General features: G+C 39.6%; 4 protein-coding genes across 7 annotated transcripts; 2 read left to right on the top strand and 2 right to left on the bottom strand.

Moving 5' to 3' along the window:
* Positions 1 to 219: 219 nt before the first annotated feature.
* LOC103990233 (F-box protein At5g49610-like) lies at positions 220 to 4,667 on the bottom strand. Its single transcript, XM_065111015.1, has 2 exons — positions 3,753 to 4,667; positions 220 to 285 (listed from the first exon to the last, which is right to left on the bottom strand). The coding sequence occupies exons 1-2, from the start codon at positions 4,665 to 4,667 to the stop codon at positions 220 to 222; spliced, it is 981 nt and encodes a 326-aa protein (XP_064967087.1).
* A 3,339-nt stretch (positions 4,668 to 8,006) lies between these two features.
* On the top strand, positions 8,007 to 11,428 carry LOC103989969 (uncharacterized). The gene is made up of 5 exons (XM_009408951.3): positions 8,007 to 8,283; positions 9,530 to 9,566; positions 9,648 to 9,769; positions 9,867 to 9,930; positions 11,015 to 11,428. The coding sequence occupies exons 1-4, from the start codon at positions 8,056 to 8,058 to the stop codon at positions 9,927 to 9,929; spliced, it is 450 nt and encodes a 149-aa protein (XP_009407226.2). The 5' UTR covers positions 8,007 to 8,055; the 3' UTR covers position 9,930; positions 11,015 to 11,428.
* Positions 11,429 to 17,284: 5,856 nt separating this feature from the next.
* On the top strand, positions 17,285 to 19,723 carry LOC135615970 (aspartyl protease family protein At5g10770-like). The gene is made up of 2 exons (XM_065115105.1): positions 17,285 to 17,484; positions 18,223 to 19,723. The coding sequence occupies exons 1-2, from the start codon at positions 17,385 to 17,387 to the stop codon at positions 19,479 to 19,481; spliced, it is 1,359 nt and encodes a 452-aa protein (XP_064971177.1). The 5' UTR covers positions 17,285 to 17,384; the 3' UTR covers positions 19,482 to 19,723.
* Positions 19,724 to 20,096: 373 nt separating this feature from the next.
* LOC103989971 (ubiquitin-conjugating enzyme E2-17 kDa-like) lies at positions 20,097 to 25,279 on the bottom strand. 4 transcript variants are annotated; one of them, XM_009408953.3, is made up of 5 exons: positions 25,149 to 25,279; positions 24,752 to 24,855; positions 23,048 to 23,175; positions 21,259 to 21,363; positions 20,097 to 20,527 (listed from the first exon to the last, which is right to left on the bottom strand). In XM_009408953.3, the coding sequence occupies exons 2-5, from the start codon at positions 24,819 to 24,821 to the stop codon at positions 20,384 to 20,386; spliced, it is 447 nt and encodes a 148-aa protein (XP_009407228.1). In that variant the 5' UTR covers positions 24,822 to 24,855; positions 25,149 to 25,279; the 3' UTR covers positions 20,097 to 20,383. The 4 variants fall into 4 exon arrangements, with proteins under 4 accessions (XP_009407228.1, XP_009407230.1, XP_009407229.1 ...); XM_009408955.3 differs by having other exon boundaries at positions 24,752 to 24,843; positions 25,149 to 25,235; XM_009408954.3 differs by lacking the exon at positions 25,149 to 25,279 and adding an exon at positions 24,962 to 25,098.
* Between the last annotated feature and the right edge of the window lie 1,141 nt (positions 25,280 to 26,420).

Below are 26,420 nucleotides of genomic sequence, written 5' to 3'. Positions count from 1 at the left end.
TCACCATCAATCAACTTATTCCCTTCAAATTATCCAAATTATCCAAAGACGGTAACTATACATATTAACAGACATAACTTTTTAATCTTCTATTTGGATATGATCTCCTAGACTATGTTGATGGCTCTCTCCGATATCCACATGCAATGGTCAACATCCCAAGAGAACCTACTCCAGTATCAAATCCAACCCACAAATTATGGTTACGATAAGATCGCCTCATTCTCCAAGCAATTCAAGCCTCAGTTGCTGGATCTGTTTTCCCATTGATATCTTCATGTACGACTGCAGAAGCATGGTATAAGTTGCAAACCACCTTGGCAAATCGCTCGCGTACTCGCATGCTCGGCCTTCTCTCCGATCGGATGAAAAGGAAATAAGAGGGAAGTACTATTGCTGATTATTTACATAATATCAAAGTTATCATTGATGACTTGGCTTTGATAGGTCATTCCCTTAGTGATGAAGAAGTCCTAATCCATACTCTCAATGGCCTAGGAGGCGAGTACAAAGAACTGATAGCAGCACGTCGGGCACGTGACTTACCAATATCATTTGAAGAATTTTATGATAAGTTGACAGACTGAGATATACTTGAAGCATGATGATAGATTGCCTTGACCACATATTACAGCTCAGGTCAGTCAAAACTCCAAGAGGAAGAGCAACCAGTACAATAAGCACATCAACAAAGGTCTAGCTAAGCTGCCTCCTGACCTTATGAGTCCCAAACCAAACCACCCTCATCCCTATCAAGGTGGCAACTTTTATAATCATCAATCGTGGTGTCCTGACATCACAAGTCACCAAAGAGTCGTTTGTCAACTATGTGATAAAGTCGGACACTCCGCGAAAGTATCAATTTTGCCTTAGACTCCCTGCTCCATCACGGTGGCCTCAGGCAAATTTCATGGCCACTCCGACTACTAGCCAACCTAATTGGATTGTAGACTCTAGTGCCTCTCATCACATCACCTTTGATCTTCAAAACTTCTCCATCCACAATAATTATGACAGAAATGAAGATATCATCATCGGTGATGGTAAAAGAATTCTCATTACTCATTCTGGTTCCTCCACGCTTAGTTTACTTACCACAACTTTTACACTTGATGATGTTCTGTATGCACCTAACATTAAACGATATCTCATTTCCGTTTCTCGATTCTATAAACAAAATAATACTTCCATCGCCCCTAGACATCCAATGACAACATGCTCCAAAAGTGATATTTTTAAATCACGTCAAGTCCTTGACCTACATGCTATAACAAATTCCTCCACTGAGGCTAGTAAACCCACTACAATCTCCCAAGCGTAAAAATCTCCTCACTTACATAAAGCCATGTGTAAAGAATATAATGTTCTCTTCCATAACTCTACATGAACTTTAATACCCTTTCATCACATATAAAATATTATCGGGTGTAAATGGGTCTTTCAAATTAAGCGGAACCCAGATGGATCCGTTGCCAGATATAAAGCACATTTAGTAGTCAAAGGGTTTAATCAACGACTTGGTGTCGACTTCACAGAGACATTTAGTCCTGTTGTTAAACCCATAACAATCCATCTTATCCTAAATTTGACCATCTCAAAAGGTTGGTACATACGACAATTGGATGTTAACAATGTCTTTTTATAGGGGTCTCTGACTAAATATATTTTTATATAGCAACCTCATGATTTCGTTCATCCTCAGTATCCGAGGCATGTCTGCAAACTACAAAAAGCTATTTATGGACTTCGTCAAGCTCCAAGGGCTTGGTATACTGAACTTGGCTCATTTCTGGCCTCAATTGGATTCATCAATTCCAAGTCTAATACCTCATTATTTATATGCCAACACAATAGAAACACAATATATCTTTTGGTCTATGTGGATGATATTATTGTCATAGACAATGATCCTTTGGAGACTCAAGCATTCCTAAAGCAATTGACTGATCGATTCTCCCTTAAAGATCTAAGAACTTTGAGCTACTTTCTAGGAGTAGAAGCAATATTTACATCTTCAGGTCTCTTCCTATCACAAAGAAAATATATTTAAGATTTATTATCAAAGACAAACATGCAGGATACAAAATAGGTTATAACTCCTCTCTCGACTAGTGAATCACCCAAATTATGTGATGGAAGTCCTGCTACAGATTCGACTTAATACCTATAAATCCTTAGCTTTTTCTCATCTGTCCAGATATCTCATTTGCAATCAATAAATTATTATAATTTATGTATCGACTGGAATACTAAAGTCACAATACTGATTGTGGCTATCACAAGCACCGAGAAATCAGCTGCCGTCACACACGTTACGGAGGAAATGATTCATTTGCATGCTGGAGTATGGCGGCAGATCAATGGAGTAAATGGCAATATGAAACACCAAGGAAGTATAAGTTGCATTCTGATGCTGGTTAACCAAAAACATACTTTGGATATGAAGAAAGCTTAGTTGCGGAAGAATTGGCTTAGCATATCCATTCACCCCTACAACATACGATAACAGTTCAATCATCATTAGGGCAGCTGTGCAGTTCTTGAGTGGGGTTGGGGGATATCTTATGAAGAGAGGAGGAATTGAAGTGTTTATTGGTTTCGGACTTGCGCATTTCTGGGACATGCACTCCACCAAAGATGACAAATTGCGAAAGAATTGGCTTAGCATATCCATTCACCCCTACAACATACAATAACAGTTCAATCATCATTAGGGCAGCTGTGCAGTTCTTGAGTGGGGTTGGGGGATATCTTATGAAGAGAGGAGGATTTGAAGTGTTTATTGGTTTCGGACTCCACCAAAGATGACAAGTTGTCAACCTATATTAATACAACATATTTTAATTATTCTTCCTGGAATAATAATAATAATAATAATAATAATAATAATAATAATAATAATAATAATAATAATAATAAAATTTCATATTGTTACGGATCCAAAACTTTTTCCGGTCCTCATATTTAAGTTCATATTGACCTATGCATCATAGTGATTTTGCTACAGTCGACACAACACTTTGAGATACTCATCATGAAAGAGCTTTCAACACAAAATTTATAATTAATTTGGACTTTTAATCTGAAAGGTTTCATATTTTCCATGAAAAATGACTAAATTTGATAAACCACATGTCTACATGTGTTTTTGTTGAAAAAAAATAATGTGTAATAAGTTAGTGACTTAAGACTACTATATATGTATGTATATGTATATATATATATGCATCATCATCCGTAAAGGATGGATCGAAACAAGTGTAGTTAAGCATAGCCAAAGAACTCAACATTTGAAGATATTAATGCTATCTAATATGGAAAATGAATATATTCGAGAAAGTACAAGTCTAGTACTAAAAGACATTCATTGGATTTTACATGTGTATAATACATAGAGTTAAAAATAATTTGTAACAAGTCAATGACTTTGCGATAGTATTTATATATGCATCATTACCTGTAAACTAAACTACAGACTCAAACAAATCTAAACAACTTTGGCAAGAAACTCAAGATTCTGTAATGCCAAGGCTACCTAATCTAGCAATTCGATTGTAATCTATGTATAAGCATTTGGATGGTGGCCACGCATCCTTCATCTCACTGATCATTGTCATCTCTCGGGTGCTCATATTATAACAAACCAGTATTCTTTTCCATAGAGAATTCGATAACATCTCTATATAAATCCTATCTCCTCCTGTGAACGGGAGGGGTTCGAATAGGTTGAATTCGGATGATACTGTGGGTACCTTCTCCAAGTAAAATTTCTTGACCCAGTCTCCATCCTTTCCCATCATCCATATTGTTATTGTATCATTTTGCGAGAATCGAGTGCTTGTCAAAACTCCATCATCTGTCACCCCAAGCACATGTTGGGACCCCGAATTTTCAGCCTGTGGTAGGAGTGTGTAACCTGCGACATCCTTATCCACGTCAAACCACAGTGCATAGGGATTGCAATTCCAATATATGATTCGTCCTGCACAAAAAATATCCCACGATATTCTTTTGCCTTCGGGGATCATAATCTTGTGATTAGACATAGTCCACTTCCTAGTGCGAGAGGAGTAAATCTCAAAGGAGAACTCTTCTTGGAGCCCTTTTTGTTGTTGTACGAGATTTACTAGTCTATAACAAGCTGGAGTGATCGAAGGATCAAAAGCAAGTCCAACAAACCAACCACGATGATCATTTTCAGGGATGATATGGCCTTCTTTCGTCACAAAATTCCACACGTAATGGAATTCGCAAATCGCATCTTGATAATTAGTAGAGCACATACTATCATTTTGCTCATCTCTTTTTCTTTGCACGAATAGCAAGAGGAGGCCATTGACGGCGGCAGCAATCCTTATGCGCTCTGTGCCATCGGGAAGGGAGAAAAAGGATGAGCTGGTGATGCATACGTTGAGCTCCCCGGGGGTGTCGATGGGGATGAAGTTGATGCTATGTTTGTATTGGTAAACACAGCCGAAGGAGATGGGAGACCCATGGCACGACTGCTCATGCGCAAATATGACGTCGTGCGAGATGAGGTGATGCCACTTCTTACATATAGATTTGAATCTAGAGAGAGACTTGAAGGGGAGTCGTGGGAGGATATTATAGTGTACAACATCACTGGGAATCATTGCCACAAAAATATCATCACGATCGCTAGCCATGCTTCTTTTGAAAGGCAATGAAATGGCATATGAGAATCTTGAATTTTTAATGATATATATACAAACAAAGATTACAAAATTGGGAAAGTTCACAAAATTTTGACTATCAAGAATAAATGTAAAACATACATTCCAATAATATCGTGTTACTATGATTGAGAGAATTATTCTTTATAATATCCTCTCTTTCTTAATATCGAATTTGCTCTGCAAATTATTGCTCTCATCGATGATGTCGATCTTGGACTGAAGTAGAAAAAATCATTGGGAAGAAAAATGATTGGGGCTTAGCAAATGAGGGTAACTTGGACATCAAGAAAGTGGGGATAACAAAAATTTTATGAATAATTGAGACCTTTAGATTGAAAGGTCGACTATTTATCATGAAAAACAAATAAATTCTATAAACGACAAGAACTAATATCTTAATATCTTCATTCCTAATATCTTTTTCTTTTACCACCAAACATACACACAAAAATAAATGCCACAGAAGTAGGCAAAACGTGATCAAGAAGCAATAAAAAATGTTTATTTTTTATTTTTTATTATTAAAGGTGGGTTTACATGGAGAAGAGATGGTAGTCAGCCAAAGTAGGCTTCCTGAGTTTAAGCTGCATTCTTATTATGTTGGTTAAGCAGAAAAAAAATATGGTCGAGGAAACAAAATATATTCACATTTCTGCACGTAATTTTGATCTGCAGAAACTTATGCTTAGTTGAAGTATAATAGTTTAATCATCATCATCATTCAAGAATTAGAAGAGAGGAGGAATTGAAGTATTGGTTTTCATGCACCGCACCAAAGATGACTGGTTGTCGACTATAAATAGAATGCATTTTAATATCTTCAATTGGTCGACACAAGTAATCGATTCTTTTGTTAACCAATCGATGATGAATTGTTCTTCCGTGGAAAAAGATAAAGGATTCATATAATAATTATTATTATTATGAAACAATAATTTGATAATTTAGAAATCCTAATAATATTTGTTTATAATAATTTCCTTTATAAAAATGTCTTCTGGATTCCTTATACTCCAATAATATTTGTTCTAGAAATCCTAAAATACTTATTAATCTAAACACAATGTCCAAATATTTATCTATCTCAAGTTCCTTTCAAGCTTGTATTTTCAACTTGTTTGTTTGTTCATTCAATGTTTTTGCTAAACAACATCTTCTCCACCTTATTTTTCATAAGGTGAAATTGTTTCTTTCACCAAACTTTTCTATAGAAACAACCACTGACATCTTTGTTGAATCTCTAATCACTTTTGGGACTTTGGGCTCTAACACAACAAAGGACACTCCACTCCACTCCACTCCAAAGATCAACAATTAAATACAAGTTCTTACCTAAAATCAAATCAAAATATAAGCACATGAGTTAAAGAAGTCAATATTTTGAGATACTAATGCTGTCTAATATGGAAAAATGAATACATTTGAGAAAGAACCAAGTCTAATACTAAAGAAAAAGAGTCAAAAATAACAAGTCAATGACGTTCCAATACTGTAAACTAAATTACAGACTCAAACAAGTGTAGATTAAGCCTGGACAAGAAACTCAACATTCTGTAACACCAAGGCTACCTAATCTAGCAATACGATTGTAATCTATGTATAAGCATTTGGATGGTGGCCAGACATCCTTCATCTCACCGATCATCGTCATCTCTCGGGTGTTGATATTATAACAAACCAATATTCTTTTACTCATGCAATACGATAACATCTCCATATAAATCCTATCACCTCCCGTGAATGGGAGGGGTATGAATAGCTTGAATTCTGATGATACTTTGGGCACATTCTCTAAGGAAACTTTCTTGACCCAATCTCCATCCTCGCTCATCATCCATATTGTTATTGCACTGTGTTGCAACATTTGAGTGCTCGTCAAAATTCCATCATTCGTCGCCCCAGGCACATGTCGGGACCCCCCCAAAGCTTCGAGCTGCGGTAGCAGTGTGTAACCTGCAACATCCTTCTCCACGTCAAACCACAGTACGTAGGGATTGCTAGCCCAATATATGATTCGACCTGCACAAAATATATTCCACAATGTTCTTGTGCCTTTAGGGATGACAAACTTGTGATCGGACATAGTCCACTTTCCAGTGCGAGAGGAGTAAACATCGAAAGAGAACTCTTCTCGGATCCCTTTTCGTTGTTGTACGAGATTTACTAGTTTGTAACAAGCTGGAGTGATCCAAGGATCGAAGGCAAGTCCGACAAACCAGCAATGACGATCGGTTTTCGGGATGACATGGCCTTCTTTGGTTACTAAATTCCACACATAATGGAATTTGCCGATCGCATCCGGATAATTGATAGAGCACATACTATCATTTTGCTCGTCACTTTTTCTTCGCAAAAATAGCAAGAGGAGGCCATCGACGACGGCAGTAATCCTTATGCACTCTGCGCCGATGGGAAGGGAGAAAAAGGATGAGTTGGTGATGCACACGTTGAGCTCCCCGGGGATGTCGATGGGGATGAAGTTGATGCTTTGTTTGTGTTGGTAAACGTAGCCGAAGGAGATGGGTGACCCATGGCGTGACTGCTCATGCGCAAATACGATGTCGTGTGAGATGAGGTGATACCACTTCTTACATATAGATTTGAATCTAGAGAGAGACTTGTAGGGGAGTCGTGGGAGGATTTTATAGTCGAAAACATCACTGGGGATCCTTGCCACGATAACATCATCGCGATCGCTAGCCATGCTTCTTTTGAAAGACAATGAAATGACATATGAGAATCTTGAATTTTTAATGATATATATACAAACAAAGATTACAAAATGGGAAAGTTCACAAAATTTTGACTATCAAGAATAAATGTAAAATATACATTCCAATAATACTGTGTTACTATGATTGAGAGAATTATTCTTGATAGCATCCTCTCTTTCTTAATATCTTAATTACGAATTTGATCTGTAAGTTATTGTTTCCGTCGATGATGTCGATCTTGGACTGATGTAAAAAAAATCATTGGAAAGAAAAATGATAGTAAAAGGAAGGGACTTAGCAAACGAGGGTAACTTGGACATCAAGAAAGTGGGGATAACAAAACTTTTATGAATAATTGAGACTTTTACATTGAAAGGTCGATTATTTATCATGAAAAATGAATATATTCTATAAACGACAATAACTAACACCTTCATTCCTAATAGCCTTTTCTACTACGAGACACAGGGAATGAGGAATGGGCGTTGATTCGAACCGGGTCCATTATCGGATCGGGTCTACTTAGATCCTACCCGATCCATCCATTGAAAGGAAGTCCACTAAGGATAAGATGAGCCGTGTGCTATGAAGCGCTTTCTCCCCCTCTCTTCCTCTCGTCTCCTCGCAAACACAACGAAAACGTGATGGCTTCGACGACGTCGCTTTTCCTTTCCTTCTCTTCTCTCTCCAACCGACCCAAAATTGCGCAACTCCGAACCCTAATCCCATCGCTGAGAAATCCAAGCCTCCGTCCTCCAAGACTGAAGGCGTTCAGCCGAAAATGGCGCTCTTTGACGATCTCCGCAGCTCTCCCTCCTCTCGATCTGACGGAGGAGAACATCCGGCAGGTCCTAATTGACGCCAGGTCGGAGGCAAGTGCCGCTTTCTTTTAGTAATCTAAAGCAGGAAGAAAGAAAAATCATTTCTTTTTTAGGTTTTTGCAGATTGTTTATGTGGTGCTAATGCCGAATTTCTTTAACTAATGGATCAAATTGTTCCGTTTTTAAAGACATCCAAAGCAAAATATATCACATTTTGAAAATCTGGACCGGGTTTATTTAGGGAAATGAGAATTCCTGAGAGATGATTATTTTCGTGTATTACTGAGTTGAGCATGACTCACGTAGTGATGCGTTGCTTAGGGAATGCTGGTAGTCTTGTCTTTGGCAGGGGAAATTTTCTTCGCCAATAGCAGCTCGTCACATGGCAGTACAGTCAACGGTGAGGAGCAGGATCTGCCGAATGATCGGGCCAAGTGGACCTTAGTCCAAAAAGATGGTTAGGGAATGTTCCGTCCCAGAACATTCTGCGAAATATTCCTCTTTTTAAGTTGCCTTTGACACAATAATCGAGATTAGTTATTCTTTACTAAATTTACTCTACCATCGTCGGGACTACTTAAGCATCGGATAGATCGAGTTGGAAAATCCATTTGACCTTAATCTTCATTTAGGTCATCCTTGGAGTGCATACCCGAGTCTTCCTCAACCTCACAAGGAGTGCTCGAGGCACCGTGGTGGCCACCTTATCCATCTTGTGTATATAGTAGCCACTGGCACCCTTGCACAGTTAGAAGCAAGCAAGGAATAACTTGCAGATCAAGGTTATGCTAGCATGGTAGTTTGATCTTTACTTGACTCACTCCTTTTACTTGACTCAGTCCAAAAAGGCGACAAGGGAATGTTTCATCCAAGAACATTCCATGAAATATTCCTCCTTTTTAACCCACTATAAAAAGCTACCTTTGGCACAATAATAGGGGTCAGTTATTCTTTACTAAATTTACCCTAGTCTCGTTGAGACTGACTTGAGTGTCAGAGAGATTGGATCGAGAAACCCATCTAGCTTCAATCTTCGTGCAGATCATCCTTGGAGCATACACCCGAGTCTTCCTCAGCCTCCCAAGGAGTGCTTAAGGCACCTCATCCCTCTCGTGCATATGGGCCTGAACCACATCGAGTTGATTAAGACGTCACTGACTTTTTCCCTAACAATCTTTTCATGGTATTTTATCATGTTAGATATAATTTGGATTTCTCAGTGAATTTGTTTTGACATGACAAGTGACAAATTCAAACGTATATATACTAACATTTTTCTTGTTTTAACATGATTCAGTTTGCACAGCTCTTTGACACATCAGTTGGCATAACAGGTGAGCTAAATAATTGAAAGTTAAGTGTATTCTGTTGGTGTTCTTTATATATAGTTGGAGTGACTCTTAAATGTATATCAGGTCAGGTGGATCTTGCTGAACTGGATGGTCCTTTTGTGAAGATTAGACTGAAGGGTCGATTTTGGCACATGCGAAACACAGTTTTAGAACGGATCAGTAATTATCTTAAGAATCGAATCCCCGTAAGTTACCTTATAATTTATGTGTCCATCTGGCAGCTATATATTTTTCTTTGAACCAGATATAAAAATGACAACGACTCATGATTGGTTCTAATAGGAAATTCTTGAGGTGGATATTGAAGATGAGAAACAGTTAGATGACAGCCCGGAAAACTTTTGAGGTACTTAAATCTTTTTGACAACTCTCATCATATCTACAAACAGTTTAGTCTGTCCAGTTGGGAATAAATTAGTAACTATAATGGTATAATCCCTGCTATCACTCCAAAGACAACAGAAAACCCATCTGGCATTGCATTGGTCAACGAATTGATCAACACTGCAGAACTTGATAAATCTCACTTTTTAGGAGATACCAGTAGACATTTAGACATAGTTTGTTCCATTAAAAGTGAAAATTAGTTTGTAGCTTTTACTAGGAAAGAAAGTCGAGTACCCAGGAGATCCAGTTCCAATGAGTTTGGTTATTGGTGGTATAGTGGAAACAAATTGGACTCCATTTGTTGTATTGGTTTAGGTGGACCTGAATTGCAAGTAATTTATCTGATTAAATACATAGGTTAGCTCGGATCTTGAAACTGGGTTTGATTGATTTAATCCATAGATTAAATCCAAAAGAATCCTCTGGTTGAATTGGGTTATGTAAGGAAAAGTTTGATTGATTTAAACGTGTGAAACCAAATTATCTTAAGTTGTCTTTGAAAAAGATCATATCGATACAATAAACATGCACCCTTAGTTGGAGTTATTTAGTTAATTCTTGAAAGTGGGATCTTTTGGAACTTATGTCGTAACACAGCCCCACATCCAGAGTGCCAACACTTGTTTTGCCGACTTGTAATCAAAGTGCTGTTTGGGCAACCCACTGCCAGCAAAGCAAATTGCCTGTGTTAGAATTTTTCCAGTTATCGTCAAGAATTTAAATTCTCACCAATTATACTTTTCCATCCCTTGACCGATAATATAAGGATCACGCTGACCTTACACTGTGATTGCAGAGACAGTAGTTGATTGTTTGTATTAGAATTATAATTTGATAGTTTTGATTGAACCTGCCATGAGATTGGCTCTTGAAATCTTTTATCGAACTCTCTTTTTGAAGTCAGTCTGAGCTTATGTTTCTCACACCACATGGTTTGTTCCTTGTTGCTATTATGTTCTCATTTTAAGACTAATTCTTACTGCTTATTCAATTTATTACTTCTCTCATTTGATATGGAGTGGATCATTCAACTTTCGCTGCAGTTGATCGTTGGTGGAGAAACTTACGAACACCTGGTATATAATCAGCTTAACGAGACGCATGGTGTTCAAGTCCGTGAATACCAGTAATATCCACTTTTATACGTCTGAGATCCACATCTATTAACTGAGCGATCCAGGTAATCAACTCTTCGACACTCTGCTCTACAATGTTAGGACATCCTCTTGGAGTGTAAACAGTTCCTTGAGGTTGCAAATGTTTGCAATGTTGAGGTGTGTTGTATAGAATTGTGATTCAAGTATCCGAATCGATGTGTAAATGATGTTGTGTTCTTTTGTTCATCAAACCTTTGATCCAGACTTTTGTTTCTAGAGATACGCTGGTGATGTAGGAATTGTTTTGCTCCATCAGTGAAGTAGAATGTTGAAGATATCCCACGATTTTGTTTACTCGAAGTACAGTGTCCAATGTGCTCTGTTTTCTTGGAATGAAGTCTTCATAACGTGGAAATTGAAGTATGAAGACACGCTGGTGAGTTTACCAGACATAAGCTGCATGAAAAGAGGACTTGCAATATTATTCGAACTGAACTGTTTATCCTCAAAGACGGTGAGCAGATATCAGGGTCCGAATATTCGGGAGTGGGTTTACCGTACATCGGTCGAAGAATAAGGTGCTTTCTCGACTTTGGAGAACGTTGATATCCGGGTGCCATGTTCTCACCGGCGGTGATCAGAACCCAAACTTGTTACCGGCCCACACTGGACGAGGCCCACTCATTCGGGCTCGAGTTGGTGTTGTAAGGGTCCCGATATCGAAGCCCTCTGTTCCATCTTCTTCCTCTCTCTAAACCCAAACTGGGAATCGCATCACCCATGTCGGTAACGATGCAGGCGGTGTCGTATGGGTTGCTACGAGACGATGCTGAGCACCTAACCTATCTGTCCCGTATCACGTTGATCGTGATCGAGAAGATGATGCTGCGAATCCAACGGATACGATGAAAAAGAAACTTAGGTCTCAATGCCTTGGGTCTCCTTGGCATCAACAGAAACTTCAATAGTTGCATTTGGAGTCACTCCACCCACCAAATTGGGGACCTTCGTGATGACCATGTCTCGGTGCTCCATTGACCTCAGTTCACCCGCTTTTAAAGCATCATCTTCCAAAAGTTAATAGCACATGGTATGAACAACATGAGCGACTCTAGCCATAACGCATCACTAATGCGATCAAATTCAATCATGATATGATCGATTCTAACCACAAAGTATCTCTTAATAACATGACCGAATTCGATTACGAAGCATCCCCGACCATAATGCAATAGAATTTGGCCATAAAGTATTACTCAACAACAATACAATCGAATCTAATCATGAAAAACCTCCCTCGATCATAATGCAATCACTTTCGACCTTGAAATATCACTCGATAATGATGCAATCGAATATGGCCTTAAAGTATCCCTAAACCATGATGGTTAACCAAATGTGGCCATGAGGCATCACTTTACATGATACAATCAAATCCGACCATGGTGCAACTAACTCTAGCCAATGAAGCATAGCACATAAACAACATAGTCAAGTCTACCATAGAGCATCTACCAAATGATCAAAAGTCAACATATCCATATACACAATGGATGACATGGCCAGGTAGCCTACCAAATAAGGCATTATGTGCCTGATGAGGAGGTTGATAATACGAGAGTTCTAACAAATAACAATATAATAACATATCATATATGTTAATTACTTACAGGTGCCCTATAAGCTAATCACGTGAGTTGATGGCACGTGTGACACACTACACAATCTTTTTAGTTATTATTATTATTATTATATTTTTTACTTTATATTATGTAATAAATATATATTATGATGTTCTTGGATCTATGAATGAGAATTAAATTATGATGAGATCATGATAATGAGACCAATACACCCATAAATATAAATCCTAAAGATTCTTAGTCATAGGTGCCTTACAAGCTAATTACGTAAATGATGACACGTGTGACGTGCTGCACAATCTCTTCACTTATTATTATTAGTATTTTTTTCACTTTATGTTACATGTTACGTATATTGTGATATCTATGGATCTGTGTAATGAGAATCGGTCATATGTGCTAATCATAGGTGTCTTACAAGCTAATTACGTAAATGATGGCACGCGTAACGTGCTGCACAATCTATTTATTTATTATTATTAGTATTTTTCACTTGATGTTACATGTTATATATATTGTGATGTCCATGGATCTGTGCAATGATAATCAAATCATGATAAGATCACGATAATGAGATTGATTCGCTTTTAAATACAAACCCTAAATAATCTCGGTCATAGGTTACTCGAGAGGGACATCGAGATACCCGGACAGACTAGTGCATTGTATACCTATCCATATAATGGAGGCGGCTGGTCTCATAGTTGCTCATGTGAAGACACTAGGGATACAATGTAGGTGCTCATTAGAGAATGAGTTCGTTGATTGATCCTCTCATGGAATGATGAATGGTTAATGATACCTCATTATCAGATAGCAATTTTGTGGTCTTAGTTATATGTCTGATCCTTAAACTTGAGATACCAAGGATACCATATATGAGTACTCTACTCTTTGATACTAAATTTGTAGGTCTGGAACATCCAGATCTAGTACAACCGGTCATCGAGAGTGGTAAACAATATAATTAAGTATCAATAAAGGTTCATCTTCTCTTGGTATCACAAGAGATATATCCTATGTTTTCTTACTCAAGCAAATCCATGGTCATGGTCATTCAGATTGAGAGATAAAGAGTTCGCTGAGAGAATCCGATTAGAGTGAGACTTGAGTAGATTCCGTATGGGCCTGATAGCACTATGCCCGAAATAATGAAGAAGAACAAGGATAATGCAAAGAGATTGTTCTCAATCATCTAGTAGTGTTCTTATCTCAGGTTAGATCAAATCTATAGTAAAATTTTACTGTGATTACTTGGGGATGTTTTAAATATTATGGACAGTGACGTGATCATTGTATCTCAATTGTTCTCTTGTAATTGTTGGTAGGGTTTCGGGCAAGAGATTGAGATTTGTATATTCATTATTCTCATAGTGAATTATCTCTAGTTTGCCCCGTGGTTTTTACCCTTCATATTGGAGGGATTTTCCACATATATCTTGGTGTTTTATTTGATTATGATTTTATTTAATTCCGCTGCATATCATGGCCTGATAGTATGATTATTCCATTTTATATCCCCATCAGTGGCCTAGTACATCTATAGTCGATAAGTTGAGTGAATTATTATGAGAATAATAATTCATTAAGTCAAAAAGAGTCGGGTCTAAAGGATCACACACATATTGTGAATCCGTTACGTGAAACCCAATAAAAACTTAGAGAAGATATTTGGAGACTAAGACTTATGATAATTTATAATGTTCTCATGTATCATTATGAACTCCAACTTAAATATTTTAGATTGTTGACTTAAGTTTAACAAAATTAACAAATTAGTTATCTTAAGGTAGGTCATGACAATCGTTCTCCAAACTAATTCTTACTCGAGCCAAGCAGTTAGCTTAAAAATAACCATGATATAAGTTAATTTAAATTTTTATTCACTTTCAAATTATAAAAATAAATGAGGATATTATATTCATTGATGTTATAAGGTGTATCACAAAAAAGATTATCTCATTTGGACTGTTACTCTCTGATTTGTTTTACCGTGGAAAGGGTACGGGACATTAGTCTTCTCTCGGAGAAAACTGATCCCCAACCTGTCTGCAATTCTTATCTATCTCATCTCATCTCATCAGAGTCAAAGCATGTCACATCACGATCTGCTGTTTCAGTGATGTGCATAACATCTGCACGATACAAGTCATGCGTCAAGAGGTTGCGATGTCAAGCTCAGCTGACAAAGCAAGGCAGCTGAACATTCCTTGTGAAGTCGATTGGCCTTAGCCGACCCATGTCACAAGCTACTCGTAAGAGCAGGCCACGGGTGCAGCTAGCTCTATAGTATGACCTCACATCACAGTAATGCTGATGCAGCTCTACAGCTTCGTTCTCTCGGTGGAGTAATGAATTTGTTGGCAGGAAAGAACACAAAGAAGTCTCGATGTTCCATTAGAACTCTTGTTTGCAAAGGAAGACGGAAAGGAGATTCTATGAATCTGATCTCATCTCAAAGATGAACCTTTTCTTCTTGTTTTCCAACATGTCTCTCTTTGTGCTTGTATGTCTTGAATGCTACGAACTAGCGAAAACAATTATGAACTCTTTACATCAAATATTCCTCCATTTCTATTTTTCTGTGTACTACTGTTTGTATTAAACGAGGAAAAGAGGTCATTTTAGCCCACCTTTATGCTCACCCAATATCGGCAAGTAATCTTTATGCCTTGTCCCTTCAAATAATCTTTTTTCATGTATCTTCTGTTAGATTGTTTCACCAACTATAAAAAGAATAAATATTGCTATTGAGATCAACAAGGCTGAGACCACTTTTGCTCCAAAAGAAGAGGTTTTCTGTGCCAGATAGAGGCTTGGCACGCCATTCTGGATCAAGATTCAAAGATTTCTCCAGTAACTCTTGCAGAGCTTCCAAGTAATCTTCAATATTAATACAAGAACTAATTGTTAATTCTAAAAACTCAACACCGATTGCTTATCATCTTAGCCTTGTTTAGCTGCTTTCACTTGCTTTCTCTAGGATTTATGTCAGTTGGCCGAGAAATATCTTTGTCCGGTTTGTCTTGGACATGTCTTGAATCCAAACACTTGAGCAAGGCCATGGATACTGTGACATCCCGTTAGGCCAACCAATTCTTCTGCCTCATAAAATTGCTAGATTCACCTTCATCTGTTAATTTTAGACGCCAAACCAGCACAGGAATCCTTGTTTTGGGTTGCCGGTCTTTCGCCTGCAACTGGTGGTGCTTCATGTAATCCAAGTCTTTGATGAATCCTCTGTTGCTGATAATTTGACAGTGATATCTAGCTAACTGATGGCAACACAATTGTCTAAATCAATGCTCATCTTCAACTTGTGATTCCTATCTTCCTTTCCCTGCTTCAAGCATTTGCATGCCAACAGGTACATCTCGGTAACAATTTCTGCCCTGACTGACCATCGGTCGACTGCATGCATGGATCGGTCAGTAACAAATGTCTTGTTTGAGAACTCATTCTCACATCATGACTATGTTTGCTTTCACCATTCTTCATCGTCGTTTAGCTTTCGATTGGTATCGCAGTTACAATCACCTAGTTATAAACATGATTTTGTACGTACCATTCAGTGTTCTTTTCCTGCCAAAGAAACAATTCTTTTCCTGCAATAACCATGAAGCATTTACTCACGGATTGGATGAAACTAAATGGTGATAGTTTGGTGATCTGTGAGAGGATCATTTATTTTGTCACTTCAGATTCGATCAGGTATCCACCAAACATTTCACATGGATTGGTTCCTGCTTCAGATACCTATCGAATTTTACGAAATCTTTACGACTGATGCATGGAATGGATCATTTCACCAAATGCAGTAAGCAATTTGGAAATATAATGATGCATGCCTAGGCATATGGTATCAAACTTTATTTCCAGATTGTAGAATGGCAAAGTTACCTGATATTTTCATTTCAGAATCCAAGCATGTCGAAACAAATGGATCCTTTCAGGGACTCCAAGCAGAGGAGTCAGACAGGTCAGTGATGAAATCTAAAGAAAGCGGACTTGCTTGTAAGGTTCATAAGATCCAAAAGATTGATACAAACAAGTGCAACTTGGTTTGCTTTATTTAGTCTGCAATCAAGTCGATGAAGATGCCGAAATGAAAAGGTCACCTCACCGAGCTTCTTCTCCATCTTTTGAACCTTAATTTGTCCATGAATATGGAGTGTGGACAATGGCCACTTGAATGTGGTAGCAATTACTGTGTAGAGTGGCGGTAGATGGATGCATTAAATTGCTAATCAGTTGGGTGTTAAGTTGGTGAATTCATTGATCACCTTTCTATGCCAAACTTCTTGTGAGGGAGAAAGAATCTTGTGGGTTCTCCAAAAAGGATTTTTGTTTTCCTTTTCCTTTTCCTTTTTTTTTGTTTCTCTTCTGGAATAATGTGGGATCTTTCAAATTTTCTTTTCTTTGTATTTTTTGGGTTTCTAGGATACGACAGTCGAGCTACAATTGGGTGGGTGTCACCACCATCCACCTCAATTTTCAGATGGTGTTGAAGTTCCACCCACTTCTTCTTTTTCAAGAGTTGAAAGCTACTTTTCTCAGGCTCTCACCACCACCACCACCACCAAAGAAGTACCTCGTGCTACCTTGGAATCCCTATATAGAGTCCACAATGTCCGAGCACCAAAGTACCTTCCGGTGTCCAGGTCTTAGGAGAGATGGGATTGCTTCTCTGTCTACCTTTCTTCCTCCTGCTCTCAGCAGCATCATCTCCCTTGAACGATGTTCCCAACAGCTCCTGCTCTGCCAACTTCATGGGTACTCTCTCTCTCTCTCTCTCTCTCACACACACACACAATATATACATATATATATATAATCCACTCTGGCAAAAAAGTTTATGATGGTGTTGAATATATTATGTTGATCAGTCAACTTTTAGATGAGATGAATTGTCAAGAAAACTCAATACAGGTTCTTATCGAGGTAGGAAGTTTCAGAAATGTCTTCCAACGTTTTCATGCCTGCTTACTTTCCATCTGCTTTATTTTCTTTTGCTTTACGAACCGAGAGGAATTAGATAATTCAGAAGAAGCTCAAACATCATTTTGATAATTGTAGTATTAGAAAGGAAGAGAGAGAACTTTTCTCGTCACATACTTCTTCCCTCGGTCCTCTGTTCCTTGCAATACTTGGCAATTCGCATTCCATTCATAACAAGCGATTGATGAAGCTGTCTCTTGATCAGGCTGTTGACCAGGAAGCATTCAAGACTGGTCAACAGATAAGCTTCACATGGTTATGTGGAAACGACCAAATGGTGGCAAGTGCAAGTAATGGGTCCACGGTCAACCACCATATATATTCTTGTGTTGTCGACAACCAGGTCTAAAAAAGTCAACAAAAGAAGAGAGAGAACGAAATAAAAGTCATAGTAGTGTTTCTTTTATCCTCTGAACACATTTACACCTATCATATGCGACTCGACCGTTTTTATGATTGCTTGTGTTGACTAACATGGTACATGTAATGCGTTGACTTCCTTGCCACACGCAGATCCACTCCGCAACCTCAACAGCTCGGGCCTCCACCTCACTCTCCATCACCCCAGGAGCCCCTGCTCCCCGGCCCCCTTCCCCGACCTTCCCTTCTCCGCCATCCTGTCCCACGACGAGGCCCGCGTCCGATCGCTCGCCGCCCGGCTGACCAAGTCCATGCCCAAGCCCGTGTCCTCTCTCCTCCGGCCAGCCGCCATCTCCGTCCCCCTCTCCCCTGGCAATTCCATCGGCGTCGGCAACTACATCACCCGTATCGACCTCGGCACGCCTGCCAAGTCCTACGTCATGTTGGTCGACACCGGGTCCTCCCTCTCCTGGCTCCAGTGCTCCCCTTGCAGCGTGTCCTGCCACGCCCAGGTGGGCTCCGTATTCAACCCCGCGTCTTCCGCCACCTACCGCGCCGTCTCCTGCTCCGCGTCCGAGTGCGACAGCCTCGAGTCCGCCACTCTCAACCCTTCCGCGTGCTCCCGGTCCAATGTCTGCATTTACCAGGCCAGCTACGGTGACAGCTCCTTCTCCGTCGGTTACCTGAGCAAGGACACGCTCTCCTTAGGCTCCGGCCATAGAGTGGCTAACTTCGTCTTCGGCTGCGGCCAGGACAACGAGGGCCTCTTCGGGCAGTCCGCCGGCCTCATCGGCCTGGCGCGTAACAGGCTCTCCCTGCTATCTCAGCTTGCGCCAAGCTTGGGCTACTCTTTCTCTTACTGCCTCCCCACCACCGGATCCACCGGATACCTGTCGATCGGCTCCTACGAACCGGGGCAGTACTCATACACCCCCATGCAGTCGAGCTCGTTGGACGACACCTTGTACTTCGTCAGGCTCACCAGCATTACCGTCGGCGGTCGAGGTCTGCCGGTGCCGTCTTCGGCCTACACCGGTACGCCGACGGTCATCGACTCGGGGACGGTCATCACGCGGCTCCCGTCGGACGTTTACGACGCATTGAGCAGCGCGGTGGCAGCAGCGCTGAGGGGCTACCCGCGGGCGCCGGCGTACTCGATACTCGACACCTGCTTCAAGGGGGGCCTAAGTAGGCTGGCGGTGCCGGCGGTGGAGATGGTGTTCCAGGGGGGTGCCACGCTAAGACTGGCGCCCAGGAACGTGATGATCGACGTGGATAGCTCGACGACGTGCCTGGCGTTCGCGCCCTCCGGGAGGGTGGCGATCGTCGGCAACAAGCAGCAGGAGACGTACAGCGTGGTTTACGATGTGGGCAGGTTGAGGATTGGGTTCGCCGCCGGTGGCTGCGGCTAAGATTGTGGCTGTGGTGCTTGCAGTGTGATATGATGTACGGTGGTGTGCTATGGTATAAAAATGCTAAAGCTGGGAGGTTGGGTGATGTATAACTGGACCGTAGAAATACTTGTTTGGTGCATCCTGATGTAATCTAGCGTTCCACAATAATACGATTGTGGGGATCGAGTCACCGCCACGTCTACGCTAAGGAAGTCAGACGTGGCCGTGACAGTATTAAATAAATGGATCTCGTTGTTTCATATCTCGCAACGTTTATTATAGACAGAGCACCTTGTGGTCACGGTGAGACCACTGGCGTGGCAGTGACCTCCCAGTTGTCGCATTCGGACTACTTGTAGATGCCGTTGGTCAATGTTATTCATGATCATGGTAATGTGGCCCATTTATGCTACGGCACACACATGGCCCATTGCTGCATTGTTACTGAGCAACAGTGTCAGGATCACATCATGTGCACCGTGTCATTTCCTACGTGTCCGAAAGCACAAGTAAATATGATACATTTCTCCTAATTGACCTCAGTTAAGCATTAGAATAAATTTACTGCTTTATGTAATTGTCGCTATCTAGATATCCACTGCACATTGAAGTGATGACAAATCAACCATCACAGGAGGAATAGCAACTCATGATATATATATATATATATATCAGTATAAAAGAAGAACAAGTTATAAGATGGTGGTAAATATCATGGTTTGTATCCAAAGTTGGTTCACCAATTAAGGTATAGCTTATCATTGTAATTCTAATATTACGCAGGGTGGACATCATGTACTGCTAATTGCCCAGCAAAGTTTCCAAGTCTTTTTTCTCCTTATTGCAGCAAGCCTACCTAGTCTTGCTATTACCAGTGAGGAGTAGCGAGTAGCAACCCTTGGTCATCAGCTAGAGGATTCTTATCCCATGGCATATTTCTGGGTCCAAGATCGGGCGGTTGCCTCATACTTGACACGATCAGTCTTGTACATGTGAGCAATTTCAGGAACCAATGGATCATCAGGGTTAGGATCTGTCAAAAGTGAACTGATGGATAGGAGCACCTGCATAACATCGTGTAACATGCATGTATCAGTGTTGATTACCAAACTTCCTTAATTAAAGCGTCAAGAAGCAAAACTGTAAGATGGCAATCTCACATCTTGCCAACTCAAGTGACTCTCTTACAATACTGACAATGCAGAACTAGCTCTAATATAAAATTTACTCGCTGCTACGACCTATATCCATTTACAGTATTCATGTCCCCCTGAGTTTGATATAATCCATTCTTACCACTGGCCTTCTCCATTCCAAACAATATAAAGCATTATTACTTCACTCATGACGAGTCCATTTACATTCATGTTCGCAAATTTGACATAACCCATTCTTCCCATTGGCCTTCTTCTCCATTCCAAACAATACAAAGCATTATTGCCTTGAACTTCGACTGATACCACTGTAAACCTCTAGGATAACCCATGGTTTAACATATTCAATGTCATAGTCAATATAAGTTGCCACCTGTTTTACCTACCCAAAAATCATTATATCTACAAGAGGATACCCAATGTTGTGACATAAGTCACAGCACAGATTGACAAAAACATTTTTTGTAAACCGACTTAGAAGTCCATAACCACCATTACTTAACCCTAAACTTAGCCACAGGCAGTTTATATTCCAAAAATCTAACTAACCTGGAACTTCAAAGCAAAATTGATGGGAAAGTACATACTACCTGAGAGAGGCAACAATATCTGAAAGAAGTGCTCAAACAAATTAGAATCACCTTGGATATTGTCAGAGCAGGACTCCACTGCTCCTTTAAGATGTCAAGGCAGATGCTTCCATTGCTGTTGATATTCGGATGATAAACTTTCGTGCGAAACGAGACCTGAAAATTATTATATGACCAAATTTCCCAATGTGACATGTGGCATTGCTATCATAAAGAGACTAGACTTCATTCAATATTAACCACATAAAACAAGTATCGCTTCTGTTTAGATTACATGTTTCACACTCAATTTGTCAAGATTCTGTAGACCAATGTTAAGTTACATGCACATGCCCAGATTAGTTAACATCACATAATAAATTAACATATATAATTACTACTTTGGCAAAGCAGTGAATGGTAAACCAGATTCTAATTAGCATTCCAAAAACACACATAAAATTGCAAGATGATTAAAGATCAGCCAATGCCAAAATGGATTTGACCACATTCCTATTAGAAAACAAAAGCCATCCTTCATCTGGCTGTAAAGTACACCTCAGGTTATGAGCTGGCACAACACAATCAAATTTGAATTAGCCAATATCTACATGACGGTGGTAACAGTAATGGCCGATCACTGATATCCAAGTACTATGGGGTTCATTAATCTTCTAGGCCTCCAGCAAGCCCAGTAAGAACTCTTGGGCTAAAGACGCATCAGTTAGTAGGCTATTCTTGGCCAAACAAAACCAGGGTCTTACAGTAGATAGTGATTGACATAGGACAACCCATAAGAATGCTGAGATCAAGGAATCCCCTTTTCACATTTATGCTCTGCCACAATACTCTCCACTTAGTCTTGTTGGGACTGAACTGTCTTCATCTTCATCATTAATTACATATTTACATCTTTTACAAGGCTTTTTATATTCCCTTTAATGATGTCTCAATATTCTTATGTCATTATTTATTTATAATGGACTTCACATAAAAAGGGGAAAAAACAAGAAGTGAGAAAATATAGAAAACCAAAAATATTGCACAAACTGGCACTATTTCTAACTACTCGAAGCTAGGGAAACAGGTGTAGAATCTCCACTATCACAGGAAATAAAGATATTGCAATATGGATGTCTCATAGAAAAATCTAGAGACAATTCAGGGAAATGCACCATTTGAAGCAATCACTATAAGGATTAGAGGACAAGCATTTATTCCATAGGTAACAACCAACAACAAGCTGTAAAGTCGCAATTATTTTGTGTCAAGTACATGGACCACCACTAAACTTAATGTAGAGCGATATCACTATTTAACGACAAGCAATCAAACCTCTTTTTGTGATTCCAGTGAACTTTTCTTAGTTCTTCATATCCTAGTTTCTCAAAACTAACCTTAATCAGCAATGCTCATCCAACTGCGCTAACCATTGGTATCCTTTGAACATGTTTAAAATGGATTTACCTTATTTTATCCTCCAGAGGAGCTATAACTAGTTGTTAGTGAATGCAAAATGTTTCTTATTCTATACTTTCTCGAGTACAAATTCAGCTTCACAGTTTCATTTCAATGACAACCTTTTTTAACATGTTTCCTATTCAACCTTTTTTAACAGGTACAAGATCACAAAAATTCCCAAAGTAGAGAATAGCTAGTACTTTAACTGTCTCATAGGATTTTCCTTTTAATTCAAGAAAACTCAACAATCACACAAAACTGTCAAAGCCTATATCCTTTAACCATATTGCTTTACTCTGTTAGATAGTAAAAGTAATGGTCATTATGAAGGCAATGTCTCCATGCATAAGATAATCACATAGAAATTAGATAGGTACACAGATTATGCTGAAGTAGTTACCTTGGGTGGCTTGAATGGGTAATCAGGTGGAAAGTGAATATTCACAAGAAATATACCACCTGCAAATGGGCTATCAGCTGGTCCCATGATGGTCGCCTGCCAGTGGAATATGTCCTCAGCCACAGGGCCTATGAAATCAACAAATATGTAAGACAAACCTCTCATTAATAGATTCCTAACAGCTTGCAAAGAAAATGTGGTGATTCACATATCATGCTAAAGACCTTAAAAGAAAGTTGAATGTCTATATCACATTTTGAGGGAAAAGGATCAGAGGCATGGAACTATAAGAACAGGAATTCAATATTTCATCATATTGCTGCTAACTAGACCGAGATTTAGTGACAATTTATCTAAAATTGCTAATAAAACTGAACAGTCCTATGTCGGAATAAGGGCTAATTTTATGTTTCAATGAGCCCCAAAGAGTGAGTTATTTGTGGTCACCATAGCTTTCACTATATTATTTTTTCCATTAGGGACAACAGCGAATGTCAAGCTGCTGATTTGCAGCTCATTTACCAGAAAACATGCTTATAAAACATAATTGTAAGTCTAGATACACATAAGATTGTATAAAAGCAAAGAATATATGAATGTATGTTTTGAATAATATAAAAAGATTGTGCTGATCCATGTTACTAAATTTTGAACAGGCTTCAAGAACATGGAAATGACAGCAAGAACGTGCTTCAAGAATAAAATAATTACATTTACAAAAGCTTGATATACCATAGTGAAAAATATGGTCATATCTCATGATAAATATTTATAAGTAATTCACCAGAATTCCTAATCTGTTCATCAAAAGATATTATATTTTAGTCACATACTGCTTGAATATAGAGAGGTTCAAGGTAATAATAATGTATGAAAAATGAATATAGTTAATTAATTAGTAATAATAATTTTTGTTACAAATAATGTATCCAATCATATATTCATATCATTATTAAAAAAAAAAATCTCCCAAAGAAGTATTCATAAAGTGTCCCCCTAAGTGAACAATATCAATTCCTTTCAATAATTAACAAAATTAGGATAATTAAAGAAAACATATACATGTATCCAAGAAATATCCAAGGAATATTATATCCAACATATAACCAATACACAGAGCAAGTAATTAGAAGTATCCATGTTCCAATAAGTGTATAAAAAGCCATGAGAAGCAAAGGATTACCAACATATCATTTGATATTCAATTTATGTAACTAACTAATAAGTAGGAACTGTGACTTTAGTGCCTGCCAAACACTAACATGACACCTACTGATGGGCATGATATTCAAGATGCTTAATGCGTTCACATTATCATCTACGAGATCACTTAGCTATGTAAAAAAAGAATAGACCACGACATAAGTACCTTTATATGCTGGATAAATTACAAAATGTTAATATTGCTTTCTCACGGTTAACAACACGTTTGAGCTAAAGACTTTCCCTAGAAAATGCTTATGCAACAAGAGAACACAGCAACGCTGTATATACTAACAAGAATACAAAATGTATGCAATGAACAAACAACAATAGAACACGTGGAGAGAGAGAATCATCTACATGAAAAATCAAGAAAAGCATGATGACCAAACGGAGTAGAATTGCTACAGAGGAGAAGCTAACAACAGAAAGAAATTGCAAATAAAACTAACAAAAAGAATCATAAAATTAATTGCACAATTAGCTGAACAGGAAACCAACCCGCGCTGCAAGATGCAGGAGGGTCCTTCTCCAGGTCCTTCAACTCCTTCATGATCCTCTTGGAAGCCATCAGTATCCGATCAAATCACGAACTAAGACAAGACCTGCAACGGCAAGACAAAAGGAACGAACAGAAACAACATTCAGCTCAAAGCAACATCCACCCGCGAAATAGGACAAGCGCGAAAAAGAAAAAAAAAAGGATTTTACGAGACAAGAAGCATCTGGAAACCGCTGCAGAAAAATCGAAAGAACGCGCACAAGACGATCCAGGGAAGAAAACCCTCGAATGCAATCAACGAACGCAAGGGGGGAAATAGAGCAAGACCAATAAATCAGCCACAGGAACACGAGAAAGATCGACCGCCACAATATTAAATTGGAGAGGGATTCGTACGGTAGAGAGGCAAAGGGTCCGCGTCTTAGGGTTTCCTTCCGTCACCTGCGGAGTTCGCCGTCTCCCGCAAATAAACGAGGTCTGTTATTAATAGCCCAATGGAGTCAAAATTCTAAGTTCTGTCAAAATCGATTTCCAGTTAACTTGATGATTTCATCTTGGCCGTCTGACGTGTGTTCGGTTAGCGTTCTAATTAGAGATCAACAGCAAATGAAGGCATGAAACCTTTAGGAGTGAGAGAGCATGCATCTCCCCCGCAATCGCAGTCAATCGCCACGTGGCATATCGGGAGCTCACATGGTGACACCTCGGACTTGTACGAGACAGTCACCTACACCCCCGCACCGTCAACACAGACCCATACGAGACAACCAACTACACTTGTGTCGCCCAAGGTTGTACGAGACAACACCACAGAGCCGCTCGGGAATGTGTGAAGCAACACCGCGTGGCACAAAGTCATGCAAGTCAATCAACGTTGTGCGAAGTGTACGGACCAATCGCCCAAGGCATCGACGACCATTAACGGATCGCGAACGATCGGCCCTCGATTACAAGTATAAAAGCTGAACTCCTAGACAGCGTTGGGGGTCGGATCTTTGACACTCAAATCCATCACATCACCACCATACTAACTTAAGCGTCGGAGGTATCAAGTTAAGATTCCTTCTCCTGACTTCAGCCTGTGTGCAAAAGCCCAGCAAGAAAGGAAAATCAATGCCCAGCTCTATCTTGGATTGGCTCGATAGACGGCATCCTGATCCGACCTGATGCTGACTCTCTCCAGTTAGGAAGCCATGTTGGCAACCTTGCACACTCGGATCAGATCGAACCATGTTGACAACTCGACCACGATGTGAAGTTGCATAATATTTTTGGCACTAGAAAGAAGACCCGATATCATAAGAACATCTACCACTGAACAACCCCAACGAACGCCCTCGCAAGTAGGCACCCGCCACCATCTTCACCTTCGGCCTGAGGGTAGCTCCCCACTCTCCTGCATGTGGATGAAAGCGCATCAACTCAGACTACCGGGTGCTATTAGTGTTTGTTCAATGATCCTGGGCTCTCGCCTCCTAGGGCTGACGTGGGGTAGTTGGTCGTCTTCGCCAAGGCATTCCTTAACTTCACCCACCAGGTGCAAGCATTGGTCAAGATGATGCAGACCATCACACCCCTCATACCCTAGCTAGCTCTACAGACGACTCTCCCCCCACGGTCGTCGCCCGTGATCTAACCTATGCTTATCCCTACATGATGCCACCCCAG

This window comes from Musa acuminata, chromosome BXJ2-6 (genome assembly GCF_036884655.1).
Source record: "Musa acuminata AAA Group cultivar baxijiao chromosome BXJ2-6, Cavendish_Baxijiao_AAA, whole genome shotgun sequence".
Lineage (NCBI taxonomy): Eukaryota > Viridiplantae > Streptophyta > Magnoliopsida > Zingiberales > Musaceae > Musa > Musa acuminata.
This window is presented reverse-complemented; position numbering and strand designations above follow the sequence as displayed.